This window comes from Cylas formicarius, unplaced genomic scaffold (assembly GCF_029955315.1).
Source record: "Cylas formicarius isolate icCylForm1 unplaced genomic scaffold, icCylForm1.1 PGA_scaffold_9__14_contigs__length_23061073, whole genome shotgun sequence".
Taxonomy (NCBI): Eukaryota; Metazoa; Arthropoda; class Insecta; order Coleoptera; family Brentidae; genus Cylas; species Cylas formicarius.
The window spans coordinates 19,130,452-19,144,797 of record NW_026844365.1 but is presented as its reverse complement, the minus strand read 5'-3'; the positions used below and the strand labels follow the sequence as shown (position 1 = coordinate 19,144,797).

Here is a 14,346-nt window from a genome sequence, read left to right as displayed (position 1 = left end):
CATTAAATTGCGCAGGGTAAGCAGTATTGAGCCTTATGTACACTATCGGACAAAAGTAGAGCAACAAACATATTTTTTTAGTATTTTTTAAATAAAAAAAAAATTGCTTCATATTTTTTGCTAGTTTTGATAAAATACTTTCCTTGCCTAGCAAGTAATTTTTCACAACATTTTGGGTGTACCTTAAGTTAGTTGGTGAAATAATTAATATAAAATTTGACAAAAGTAAAGCAACAAATTGTATTTAACAGTGTTTTATTTTATTTTATTTCAAAAAGTTGTATTTAACAATATTGTATTGTATTGTATTTAAAAAAAACATTAGACACACATTTTAGTACAATAATAATTAAAATTATGCCTTAATAATTTATAAAATATCGATTATTGAGAATTACCTGCTGGCAACGGCAGGTGACTCTATCAACTTTTGAGTGACATTTTCTGGAAGATTTGTCCAAACTTCATTAATTTTATCTATTAACAATTGTTTATTTGGAAACATTTGTGTACGAACATTGTTTTCTGCAAACCACTATTGAACGAGTTGTGAAGAGTGTTTTGTTTGTCCTGTTGGAAAATAAAACGTAACGGCATTTCCCACTCTGCATAAAGGAGCATAACATACAAATGTATTGTATTTGTCTACAATACCTTGCATGTATAATCATAATGTTGGGACTTGTGTTAAATATATCTTATTTTTGAAGATGTTGCTCTACTTTTGTCTGATAGTGTATAAATGTGTCAACACCTTGCTCAGTTTAAACCAGTGATTCCTAAAGTGGTCTATATCGACCCCCAGGGGTCTATGACAACCTGCAAGGATTGTACGTTAGCCGAAAAAAAAAATGAGGGTCCATGCTTGCATTATACAATGTTATAATATAAAGACATTATGTATAAAAGTACCTACAAGTAAAGTTTATTATTTCTGTTTATATCATGTTGTTACAAACATACGCGCAGTAAACATTCTTGTAAATTTTTGTCTCAGAGCTTCGCGAACTTGCATAGACTTTTTCAATTCGTCACTTTATAAATAGGAATGTGAGAAGGACTGTTATTTGCGCAGTTGTGTGAAGAAAATGACGAACACTTTCGTCAATTACTCTTTCAGACTAAAGTACGCTGACTGTCGAAAGGCTTATGCTTGACAAGATTTGTTGCACTTTTTGAGATTATTTTAGAATTTCTGGATACTAAAGATCAAAAAAATTAAAAGGAAATTTAATAAAACGGAAAACAAACGTCGCGTATTTAACAGATTTATTTACCAAATTTAATATGGTTAATTTGCAGTTACAGACAGTCTAACCCTAATTAAAACAAAGTCTATCTTATCAGCGTTTCTTGTCAGAGTTAAACGAATGAAGCAAATTATTGGAAGAGACGAGTTTTCGCAGTTCAGATAAGCTGCCAGGAAAACCACATTGGAACCTACGTTCAACATATAAATGTCCTTTATTCAGATTTTGAAACTCGGTTTGAGGATGTTTTGACTATGGTAATACCACCGTGGATAATTAACCCAGAACACTGATTGAATTAAGTACACACGAAAAACTTAAAGTTCAGTTCATGTTACTTATCCGGTATTATGGAATACTGCGAAAAAATTTATAATTTCCTTTCCTTTCCTTCATACCTTGTGGAAAAAAGCTTCAGCGCTATCACCAATCTCCTAACGAAAAAAGAAACAGACATCCCACAAAAAACGTTCACTTATTGCCTTACTTTATTTTAAATTACGTATATTTTATAAACAGAGAGGAAGTTTTATTTCGATTATTAATTGAATTAATTTAAATTAAATTAATAAATGTATAAAACTTAACATGTTAAGTTTTTAACACTAAACTTCACTACAGTTAGAAATTTACAAATAATCAATATTATGTAAGCAGGGGGTATACTCAAAACCGAGCAAAGTGCCGAGGCGTCTACGACACAAAACATATTGAGAACGACTGGTTTAAATAGATTCTACTCAACAAATAAAGTGGACTTTTCATCTTAATTGTCTGGACCACATTATTCTTATAACGGGTAAATTTATGAACAATCGCCGGGAACAACAACGGGTTCTCCATTATCACCAGTCATCGTAAATACATTTATGGAAACCTTTGAGAAAAAAGCTCTCGACACCTTCCATTCAAAAATCAAACTTATGGAACCGCTACGTTGATGGTACTTTTGTTATTTGACCTCATGGTCAAGAATCCCTGCAAAATTTTCTTAGACATTCTTAGATATTCTTATCAATAGAAAATCAGATCTAAGATTATGTGATTCTGTTTACAGAAAACCTAGGCACACAGACCTGTACCTTAAATCACCGGTTATCCACTGTCTTGTTTACAGAGCCTTACAGTTACGAGCCCAGAATTAAAACACCTTACATCTGCTCTTCTCTGTAATAATTTCCAAATCAGAAATATTAAGCTTTCCATCACCTCACCCAAATCCAAAAATCTCTCAACATCTTCGATCCGTCAAAGACAAAATTCCGTTTACTGCAAAAAATTCATTGGAGAGACCGGACGAAAAATCTCAACTAGACTCAAGGACATGAAAGAGCCTTAAGACTAAGATAAATAAACTCATCAGCAGTTGCTGAACACAATGACGAAATCGGACATAAAATTTTATTCGATGAAACTAAAATTCTTGCAGAGTAATCAATCCTTCTAAAAACGAAAAATCCGAGAATCTATAGAAATCTATAAGCAACCAAACAATACAACAGTACAGAGTAAAATGCGAGCCAGTTTCAGTCAAGCTCTGAAGAAGCCAAAAGGATGATTGGCGAAACGTCAGCAAATTCGACTCAGCAAAAAGTGACGCATCAGGAATCCAGAAGTGTTGTAAAAAGAATAACAAGTGGTTTAGAAAATTTGAAAATAATTTTATAAATTAAATGAAGAGTTATGGAATTTGCCAAAACCTGCGACCAATCAAGAAAACGAAATTAATATTAAGATTTGATATCAGACGGAGATCAATTGAGAGATGAAACAAAATGTGGCAGAGATGGACAAAAAATGGTTTCAATGTTTTTTGTCTCTCTCTCTTTTGTTTTTTCTTGTGTTTTTTCTCTTTGTTTAAATAAAAATGAGGTTTTACGAAGTTGATTCTGTCTATATGCGAAGCTTCCTTCGAAATGTTTGTGTTTAATTTGATATTAGGCAAAAATCATGAAAAATATTTTTTTTATATTAAAGACGTAAGAGAACTGAACAAGATGTTGCAACTTTTTGAAAGTATTTTACAATGATAGAGCATCTCTACTCTACATCTATTGGCCACCTGAATCAATATTTCAAAAAAAAAACTAACCAAAACTGAAATCTAAACTGCTAACGGTAGAATTTTCACGAATCACTATTTTTTATTTCCGCAGGATAGCGCTGGGCTATATTTTCGCGAATATTTTATTCGGCGCTGGTACCGTAATCATATCGACGATTCTGACCGGTAATATCAACGGCACGTCATCCGAAGGCAGCGGCATTGCCGAAGTGGAGCTTTTCGCTTTAACTTACGACGCCATGAGGGAAAACGTGGACGGCACTTTCAGGTTTTGGATGATCGCTTTCTATGGGCTCGTTTTTTTTTCGGGACTCATCAGTATGGTAAGTTGGGCAGCGACAATTTAAATGCTGTAAATACATTTTTCTACTCCCCACTTATGCATGGAATAAGCATAAAACGTCAACTTCGTTAACCACTATCGAGAGTCGCTTCGGACGTTTCCCGAACTTTAATCACGCGTTTGCGAAGGTTCAGACTAGTATTTTGAAGTTTGTCAATTCTGACAACATGTCAGTTTAACGTTTATTAAGCACTCGCTCCGCTGCGCTCCACCCATGCCCAATGGAACTGGTGTGTAAAATTTGCATTTATAATATACTAAATAAATAAAGGGTTTATTTGCAAGAAATACGGGGTTTCTCAATACAAGAAAATCATTTTAATGTATTTGTAAAAAAGGTCAGAAAACAATTTAAAAAAGATCAAAAACAAAAACAGAGAAAGTGCAAATGCAAAAACATAAGTATCCAATATTGCTCATAGAGGCAGGTTATTTCAACAATTGTTAATATATAACATCATAATATACCTATAGATCAAATCACTCTTTTTACCTGAACTATTTTACTGAACTCTTTTACTACTTCTTTCTTTACCTATTCTTGCAGGACCTGTTACTATATTACTAACTGATCGAAACCAATCGACCCAACTTCCAGGATTCGGAATAATTTCTCATATTGTATATTAAGGCACTTATTCTGGATTATTTAGTGGTACAAACACATTGTGTGAAACGACGTCTTTTTTCCAGAGATAGCCACTTAGCCATTCATTGAGATTATTTCCAACACATAGGTGAAATAGCTTAAGACAAGCCAATCAGTAAGCTTCAATTTGACACATGTGCTCAAAACGGACACAACATCTTTAAATTGGTATAACCCTTCTGTGTGCATTTGCTGACATGGGATTTAAATCTCAAATTTTTGTCTATAATATCTCCCAATTTTCTGACTTCTTTGGTTGATTCTATTTTTTCATTTGGTACAAATAATTCTAAACTAACCAAAGATTAAGATACACAATTGGTAACATTTATTTCTAGTTAGTGTTGACTTGCGAAGCGTATAATATTTTGTAAATCTTTATTTATTCCGACAGCTTCTGGTTCATCATCCGTATAGAAATTGGTCCAGCAAAATTCTAAGCAATCTGGTAATGATGATATATATATACTAACAAAACGGATCCCAATATCGATTGTCGTTGTACCTTTCTCTGTTTCAATAACATTTTATGATTTATCTACACTTATTATTATCCAACCCCCTCAGGATTTCACCTGTAACATCTAATAGTGTTATAAAACTGACTGACTGAGTTTCTGGAAGTAGCCTATAGACATCTAAAGTGTTCCCTTATGTGACTATACATGATCCTCTTCAAGAGCTTCGATAGTACGGGCAAAACACTGGTCTCTTCTCATTGACAGATGAAATATTATTTTTGTTTGGCAGTGTTAATAAAATCATGTGTATATTTAATTGGTCATAACCAATAGCACAAGATTTTACTTCAAGCACGTATTTTTTTACAGTATTTTCGTCCACTGTACGAAAATGTAAGAAGTTTTTGAACTCAGCCTTTTGATTATTACTGTGGTATTAATGTCATGTATGTAAACAATATTTTCGAGCATAAGAAATAAGAAATTGTTTAGCAAATCAAGATCTATATCATATAAACTATGAACTGTGACCATCGAATTTTGTGCTAGAATTTTTAAATTAAAATCAATGTAAACCAGAAAATGATCAAATATCATCAATTATTCTAGTGTTGCTATTAGCTGTTTCAAATTATAACTTTCAGTAATTCAAGTATATTGTATAAAATCTAGTTGGAAAGCTATTTTTCGTCCGGTCTGATAATAAATCCATGTTCAGATCCCCTCCAAAAATAACATCATAGCCACAATAATCTAAAAATCTGTTTTCCAGAATATTTAAACCATCTCCAAAGCTTCTCAACTTTATCCAAATTTCTTTCAGAAGCTCTTGAGACGAGATATACAAAATGTCATATTTAAACTGGCTCCTACCGTACATCCCTATTCTTCTTGTTAGATCTTAACAGATCTTTAGTTGTGAACTATTTTTGAGTTTGAGATAAAGGGTTATTTTGAAAATTTTGGGGCTCTCTGCCTTTCGCATATTCTTATAGATTTTTCGATAAAATGCAGTGGCGTAGAATATTGTTTTAATAGAACACCATGTATAATTACATACCATAAAATTTATAAATATGTGAATATATAACATTTATTCACAAACATACCCGAAAAAAATTATAATTTTCAAAAACTAAAGCCATAATCAATAACAACAATAAACAATTGACAGTTAAATAAACCAACGGAGAATAGCTTTCTGAATACATAAGCCAACTTTAATGGGTATATAAACATAAAATAAATAAAATAAAATATAACAATAAAAAAATAATTTTACTTAAAATAAAATTTTAAAGGTGTTGTTCAAACTGAAGATCACTTTATTTTAATACCGTTAGGAATTAGGAAGAACTAACAAAAACTATTGTCCTCCTTCCCAGGTTTCGAAAAGCTAATAACTAATTTGCCTTTTGGAAATATATCGTGATTGGGATACAAACTAACCAATTATTAGTGAGCTAGACATCGTCCTTTGAGAATATTGTACCATATCGTGTGCATCATGTATATTTCTGAATGTAGTTTAATTCTCAAAGAGAATTATTATTATTGTTATTATTATTATTATTTTCAATCACGGCATACTATATATTTATGCATTGAAAACAAGCACAATCTTTTTACAAAAATTATGATCTGCAAATATACTAAATAATAAACGAATAAAATGAATAAACAAAACACTTTAACAATTTAAAGACAACAGCCGTATTAGTCAAACAGAACACAAGCTTTTATGAAAATTTGTCAGCAAGCACTAAAACTGCATTACAACTAATTTTATTTATTACAAATATAATGTATTTCTAATATATCTGAAACCTTTACCACATCAACAAACACGTCCATAAAAAAACTTCGTAGCTCTCTCATACCTACTGCAAAAGATTAAAGGAAAAAAACTGGACTAGAATTGCACATTCACTGTCGTCCAGTAAACTAGGATGCTTCAAAACTGTAACTGTACTCCGAACATATATTTTCTATTTTTTCTATTTTTAGGCAACTCTTTCATACACACTACTGAAAGCAATCCACGGTCACGATGGAATTCAGCTGAGATGGTGGCATACCAGCATAATACTAAGCCTCTCGGGCTTCGTGCTGGGATGCCTCTGGTTGCTGCAACCAGATTTCGATCTTGTTCACCTCCTGGACCATTACATTGTGGGAAATTTGATATTGATATGTGTAATTTTAGAAGTCTTAGCGTTCATCGCGTTTTATGGTGAGTGAAACGGATACGAGAAATGGCGTTACAATTTTATTTACTGCAGGTACGGGACGAATACTGTCCGACTTTGAATTCATGCTCGGCCACATCCTTTGGAAAATCTGGTTAGCGTTGTGGCGGCTAATACCCGGTTTATTAATGGTTATATTCACTTGGGGCTTGGCCACCTTACCGCTAGAGGGCATTTACAAACAAGATCCGTCCTGGTTATACGGAATCGGCTGGGCGGTGGTACTCACGGCGTTCATTTTCATTTTCGTTGTGGGCCTCTACGTAGTTTCCCAACAGGACGGTTATACTCTTACCGACGTAAGTAAAAAATATACACATGATTATGTTGTACGTCCTATAATCCATGCTTAATATACTACTTATACTAAGTAATCCACTCTTCTTAGCCTCAATGAAAATTAATATTAGAAACATAGTATCTTGGTTGTACTCGATTTAGTATATTATTGAGTTCTTGAAAGCAAAGTTGTGCAATCATTGGGACAGTGAACAAATGGAAAGAGGAAATGCAATCGGAAGAAATACCCTTTTTCTTCTTCAGCAGTCGACATCATGTCTGACGAAGTTCAAAGGTTTCACCATGAGTGAGGAATGTGAAACAATTACACTAGTTTTGGAATAAACTGAATTCGAAAAACATCAGTTTGAGTTGCCTTCAAAATTATACAAAAAGCTGGTATGTTTAACATTCCTCAAATAGGGCAACTTGTTCAAGGTTCAGAATTCGCCACATTAACATATAAAATTGAATTTAATGCCTAGATCTAAATCGGTTTCTAGGAACGTGTGATTGTAGTGAGAGAACAGGGGGACTTTAAAACTATAGAAGATCGTTATCAAGGACTATGCGATTGCCACATGATAGCATGATTTCTAGCAAATTTTTAACTGATGAATGACTAGTTTCGGTTAGTTGGTTGGTTAGCAATTAATTCCATGTGTTTCTGTTTTTTCATTTAAGCCGCAATAGTTATTTAACAGTTATAGCGTCAAATTATACATGTTAAAAATACAAATTGATAAATATAATAATATAACTAGATGTGATAGGCAAAATCTAAGAGCGTTTTTAGATTCTGTATAAAAAATTCCTAATATGGGCGGAAAATCGCAGACATGAACTCAATCTGGGGTTTGAAGTTGGCCTAGGAACCTTAGTTCGTAACAAAACATATAATATTTCAAATAAATCTATCACTGAATACAATTATCACTAAGTAAACATTCCTATATATAAAAAACTTTGGGTTCAGACCACAACAATAAGATTATTCTCTCTTTTTAATTAAAAAAGAACATTAAAATATTTTATTATATTATTTATACCTTCATATTACTCATGATTATTAAATAATTCCACTTTTGATTCCCTGATATTATTAGAGGATTAAATTGATTTAATTCTCTTATTCTAATAACAAAAAAAAAATTGTCCCCTTTAATTCTAACTTCTTATAATTATTAATTAATGCCAGATTAATGAATAGACAAATTTCTATAACATGCTTTCTTATAAACTTAATTTTATATGTTAAAATGATTATAATTTTTTATAGTAACAATTATAACTCGATTATACCAAACACTAAATAAATTTAAAATAATTAAATTGATTTTTTCATTAATTTTTTTTATCTCTGAGAATTCCCTCCTCTTATATGCTTATTTCATAAACGATTTATTATTCATTTTTTGTATACTAAGTTTATTTACCCTTATCAACTAGAATTACAATTTTCACTTATATTCGCGTCAGCCTGCCTATTACAATAATTAAACATACAGAAATAATTTTTACTTCAATTAAATTTTATTTTTATTGAACAAATAATTTTATTTTTTTTTTCTATTATATAATGAGCTCGCGTCTTTACTTAAAGGGCTGCCCAGGTTATTCCATATATCAATGAGTAAATTAGGCAATTTTTGCCAGTCGTTAAAATCGGATAAACACAAAATACACCCAAGGGAATCGAACCCACAACCTCCGGCAAGTCGAGTTGGCAGGTCTAACGCCTTGCCAACCGAGCCATCCTCGCTCCCCTACTGTTTTTTTTTAATTAAAGATTTTAAGTTAAAAACACTCTTAACCTTCAAAGTTAGTTCTTAGTTTCATAAACTATAAATATAAACTTCCTTTAAGCTTGAAACTTAAAATCCTATTTTCTATAGACTATATAATTTAATTAAAAAACATATATTTAGAAGTGAATTTACAATTCATCACCTAAATTCAGCCATTTTATGTCTGCCTGTTGCCTGTGTTATCTACCGTTGCTAATGTTAGACACATTGCTATTTCAGAAACTCAAAGCGTCGTTGGAACCGTCCCACAACTGGGGCCCGAAGGACCCGATGTTACGTCACAACTGGGTCCAATGGAATACGAAAACCCAAAGCGGTGAGCGAGATTTCACTTTGAAACGTCGTGGCACCAAAGACTATACGAAAACCATCAAGAAAAACGCCAAAAAGGCCGCTAGCGACCTCTCGTCCACCCCCGTGCCGGGCGTCTACTATAAAACGGACACCATACAGAACAATAACGTCATTAACCGGCTCAGTAACGGCAGTCACTATCAGGAGTTGTATTACATCAGTGACAACGTCAAGAAATATGACGTCGGTAACGGAACTCTAACCGAAACCACCCTGATGGATTCTCTGGAAGTGAGAAATGGTCACCCGCATCACCACCACCACCACCACCATCACCACCATCATCACAGGCACAGTTTTCCTATTAACCCTTTGGCACAGCAGATGGTTATGAACACGGATATACCGGACGGTTCATCTGAGGGTTACGGCACGTTCAGGAAAGGACCTTATATTATAGAAGGAGGTCACATTGATCACGTGTGCCACAGAAGAGGAAGCAGTCCATAAGTAGATAAAGGAGTGCTAAACAATAACTTTTAAGATAGTTGTATATACCGTATTGTATATTACTGTATATTACTGTAATTAATTTATTTTTAAAATTATTTCATAATAAAAAAAATACAAATTATTATTGATACAGAGTACATATAAATATGTTTTTTGGGTTTGACATATAAATGAAATAGAATAAAAAATAATGCAACTCACTTTTGGGATTAATTGGTATTTTAAATTAATTGAAGCCGTAATTTTTAAAGACAACTTTGTAGAAATTTTCATGATTTACTATTTATTTTCAAGGCCCTGGTTTACATTTTTTCCTTATCAACGAAATTCAAAGCGTGTTTATTGCAAATTAATAATTACAACATTAATTTTTGAACATAATCTCCTTCACTGGAGGGTAGACATTTATATATATATATATATATATATATATATATATATATATATATATATATATATATATATATATATATATATATATATATATATATATATATATATATATATATATATATTAACATTACAAAACAATAATTTTTAATAAATAAAAAATACAAGAAAAAGTATAGGAAAAATGTATCATGTCATCAAGCAAAATTCTAATTTAAAAACTGTTTTTCTGCCGGCGTCCTCTATCAGGCGTTTACATACTCTAAATAACTTTTCCTTTCTCGTTTACGTATTTTTTACAACTTCAAATTAAATTTCACGACTTTGAAATGTCAATGGTTTGTTTGACAGTGCGCAATAAATGGGTTTCAAAGACTTCTATGTAAATTTACTTAGCATGCTTATAAATATCAAGGATAGCGAATTGTTAACGTGATTTTCAGATAAAATGATTGTTAATTAATTAATAATTAACACTAAACAGAACTAACCAGAAATAAAACGAAGGTCCAACACAAATAAATACTTAAAAATCCTAAAATAAATTGAATTATTTAAATTTATTTATACATAATTTGGACATAAATTTAAATACAACCACCAGGCAAAAACAAACAAAACAAAACAGTTTGTGCTAAGTACTTGAGTTATTTAAACCAGGTTTGAATCCTTGTAACAGGGAACGCCCTGCGTAATATTCTGATTAGTCCCGAATTGTCAAATTTTAAATAAAAATTGGGTCTACAAAATAACATCACAAGGACTACAGCAAACTATAGTGCAAAAAAAGAGACCTTTGTTTATTGCTAGGCAACCTCATAATAATAAAACATTTTTTCCAAAAAATATATTTTACAAAACCTTCATGGATGATGAAAATAAAATACTAAAAACTAACAGCTAAATTATGCTTTAACAACTATTTCTTTTTACATCAAAATACTTTTGGACAATTATCTATAAAGCCTTGATAAATCATTTGAACTGCATTATTTCATAAGTTATATTTTCCAAATAAAAAATATATATTAGAAGAACACGTGGCTACAGGAAGAAAACTCTTCGTATTACCAGAACTACTATTGTCAAAATAATGATCCAGGTAACAGTTTTCCAAAACTTATCCCTAAAAAAAATGTTTGAACAAAATTTTGACAAAACCACAATAATAGAAAAACTTACCTCCTACTTTTTTTTATAGATTCCTGTAAGAGTTGATCAGTCATACTTTGTTCATTGTTGCTTTCAGTGTTATTTTCAGCAAATCTAGCCTGATCAGAGTTTATCCTTTGTCTTATTTCATGTTCGTGCTGATTTAAACCATTAGATGAATCGTGCGCCATGGTCTTAGATTCAATTACTTCTTTACGATTGACTTCTTCCTCTGCCTACATCAAAACTTACTATCTAACACTATCCAAAATGCCAAATTAATATAATAGAGTACCTTTAATGCAATATTCTGGATCATAGAACTTTCTTCCTGGGTCAACATGGGACTAGCATTATTCTCTCCATTGCCCAATTGATCCGAAATTTTTCCACATATCGAACACTCCCAGTTTCTTGACTTTTTGGCCAAAACTTGCCTTTCTTCTGCTGTATATTCCAAAGAACCAATTGTGCCCTGTGCTTGGGTAGGCATAAACGCTATAAGAGCCAACAGGGCCGTTCTTATAGACCAGGATGGTTGCCAACTTTCAGGGTGATGTCCGGATATTGATAAGCATATTTTTTTATTGATTTCAAATCTACCATTTGGCTTAAAATAATATAAAGTAAAATTCCTCACATGATGAGGACAAACACTTACTGTCAGCAATATGATATTTGGAGGTTGCATAGGGTATTGAGAAGGTAGCAAAATTCTGCCATGATAAAACCCACTCTCAAATTCTGTACCAGAGGGACCCCTGACAGTAAAATGCCATTCGAACAGATTGTCATCTAGTGGACATGCATAATATTCCTCTGTAGCATTTGCCAATTCTTTTGCCTCCCTCATGAGACGTTTAACACCTTCAACAATAAGTCTTTTGAAAACATCAATTCGTTAGGAGTCTTACCTGGGCTTTTCAAATTGTATTTTGTTTCCAAAGACATACTGAAATTTTACAAAAAATAATCAAATCTAGGTAGATAAAGTAAAAGCTTTTGAAAACATGAAAACTGACAGTCAGCTGATAACAAAAAACACGTCAGTTTCATTTTTCTTCTTCACGCAATACCTTGGGCTATTTCTTATAATCAATATTAGCCATTGAGAAATACTGAAGTTTACATATATAGTAGATGGGGAATTTTTAACTACAATTGCCAACTAAATTAAAGTTGCATAGCGTTATCAAACTTTCTTCGATTTAATCAATAAACAATGTAAAACTTTAAAATTATTGTTATTAAATACTCTCATATACGATAAATATGACCAAACTTTTAGGGATGTCGGTAATGGGCATATGCCTCTAGCAAATTTACCCGCAGTTGGAAAATGAAGAAGATAAAAGCATTTGTGTCCCTAACCCAAAATCAAATTGGAATGGGAGGATTTTTTAAATAGAAAATATGCCTCTAATAGTGATTACAGGGGTTCCATGTAGCGGGAAAACTACAAGATCAATTCAATTGAAGCAGTTCTTCGAGGCACAAGGTAAAGAGGTTTTTATTGTAAGCGAATATCAACAAATTGTAAAAGCAGATTTCAAGAAGAATGCCTTTTATGCAGACTCTAATAAAGAGAAACACATTAGGGGATTGTTGAAATCTGAAGTGTTGAAATTTATTAATTCTACAAATGTCGTTATTCTGGATGCATTGAATTACATCAAAGGATATCGATATGAGCTGTATTGTGGCACTAAGGCGAACAAATGTACTCAGTGCACCATTCACGCGGAAATTAACAGAGACGAAGCTTGGAATTTTAATACCAATCGAGAACAGGAAGAAGAGAAATACAGCAGAGACATTTTTGACGCATTGATAATGAGATACGAAGACCCAGATCCGAAAAATCGCTGGGACAGTCCATTATTTACTGTTTTCCCAGAGAATGAGCTTGATAGTGAAGCTATTTACTCGAGTTTGTTTAAAAAACCACCACCGAAGCCGAATATGTCCACACAAAATCCTCCGCTAAGTTCAACAAATTTTTTGTATGACCTAGATAAAATTACTAAACAAATTGTTGACGATTTAATAAAGATAAAAAATAGTGGATGCAGCGGTGAAATAACTCTCCCGGGGTATGAAGGCGTAACCCTAAATGTTACGGAAACGAATGCACAACAACTTATGCTTTTAAGAAGACAATACCTTACATACTCCAAAATGCACCCTCCAGAAGAAAAAGATGTTGCGGACTTATTTGTGCAGTTTTTAAGTACAAGTTTAAAATAAAATTATTTTTTCTTACATAAGCATTTTTTAATATGTATATATATTCTTTTTTTGAGACAGGTATAGCTATGTGAGGCACGCTTTTATTGAATCTAATACGAGGCAATCAGCAATTTAACTTCAACAAGATAGTATGTAACATGGATGAGTAAAAAGAAGAAAAATGGCACAAATTATTCTAAATGAACTTTTTAGCAGTAGTTGTGCAGTAATCCATAGGACAAGTGAATTAAGATACCCTTAATGAGAGGCCAAAGAAAGTGGATTCCACAATTAGATAATTATAAACAATATTGAAAATACCTAATTTTTATGTTACGGGAGTGTAAGTTTTTATTTCATTGCATTAAGCACCTCGATAGCGCATTATTTGGATTGTCTAGTGGACTGTATTTCAACTTTTTTCTTTAATTTACTTATTTTTTTGAATGAAATTACTTTTGTAGAGTGGCAGTTACCAAATCAAAATCAATATAATCTATGAGTGATATGGCTATTAGAAAGGTGTAAGGGACTTACCAATGCCGCTATGGTAACAATCCGTGACCCGAGATGGAGAGATCTTAGCCCATTTATGTTTTCGAAAAATAAAGTTGTTGCGCTCCCGGAAGTCGGTATGTGTTAGTTTGATGGTCAATGCGCGAGA

At 32.3% G+C, this 14,346-nt stretch overlaps 3 protein-coding genes across 5 annotated transcripts in view; 2 read left to right on the top strand and 1 right to left on the bottom strand.

The window, feature by feature from the left end:
• The window catches only part of LOC132706905 (sodium-dependent nutrient amino acid transporter 1), a 107,811-nt gene extending 97,491 nt beyond the window's left edge, over positions 1-10,320 (top strand). For all 3 annotated transcript variants that reach the window (XM_060678489.1, XM_060678492.1, XM_060678490.1), the window contains 4 exons: positions 3,407-3,638; positions 6,776-7,001; positions 7,051-7,316; positions 9,324-10,320. In XM_060678489.1, the coding sequence (XP_060534472.1) occupies positions 3,407-3,638; positions 6,776-7,001; positions 7,051-7,316; positions 9,324-9,908 (1,309 nt within the window). In that variant the 3' untranslated portion in view covers positions 9,909-10,320. The remainder of the gene's footprint in view (positions 1-3,406; positions 3,639-6,775; positions 7,002-7,050; positions 7,317-9,323) is intronic.
• Positions 10,321-10,387: 67 nt separating this feature from the next.
• Positions 10,388-12,525, bottom strand: LOC132706906 (ubiquitin-conjugating enzyme E2 J1-like). Its single transcript, XM_060678493.1, has 5 exons — positions 12,368-12,525; positions 12,115-12,320; positions 11,749-12,063; positions 11,484-11,689; positions 10,388-11,427 (listed from the first exon to the last, which is right to left on the bottom strand). Exons 1-5 carry the CDS (start codon positions 12,402-12,404, stop codon positions 11,346-11,348), a joined length of 846 nt encoding a protein of 281 aa, XP_060534476.1. The 5' UTR covers positions 12,405-12,525; the 3' UTR covers positions 10,388-11,345.
• A 298-nt stretch (positions 12,526-12,823) lies between these two features.
• LOC132707453 (protein KTI12 homolog) lies at positions 12,824-13,924 on the top strand. Its single transcript, XM_060679317.1, has one exon. It carries the CDS (start codon positions 12,867-12,869, stop codon positions 13,698-13,700), a length of 834 nt encoding a protein of 277 aa, XP_060535300.1. The 5' UTR covers positions 12,824-12,866; the 3' UTR covers positions 13,701-13,924.
• The last annotated feature ends 422 nt before the right edge of the window (positions 13,925-14,346 follow it).

Coding starts and splice junctions, on each gene's coding strand:
- LOC132707453 (XM_060679317.1), top strand. CDS start 12,867: ATGCCTCTAATAGTGATTACAGGGGTTCCATGTAGCGGGAAAACTACA.
- LOC132706906 (XM_060678493.1), bottom strand. CDS start 12,404: ATGTCTTTGGAAACAAAATACAATTTGAAAAGCCCAG. Junction 12,064..12,114: donor CAAATATCATATTGCTGACA/GTAAGTGTTTGT, acceptor TATTATTTTAAG/CCAAATGGTAGATTTGAAAT. Junction 11,690..11,748: donor TCCAGAATATTGCATTAAAG/GTACTCTATTAT, acceptor GTTTTGATGTAG/GCAGAGGAAGAAGTCAATCG.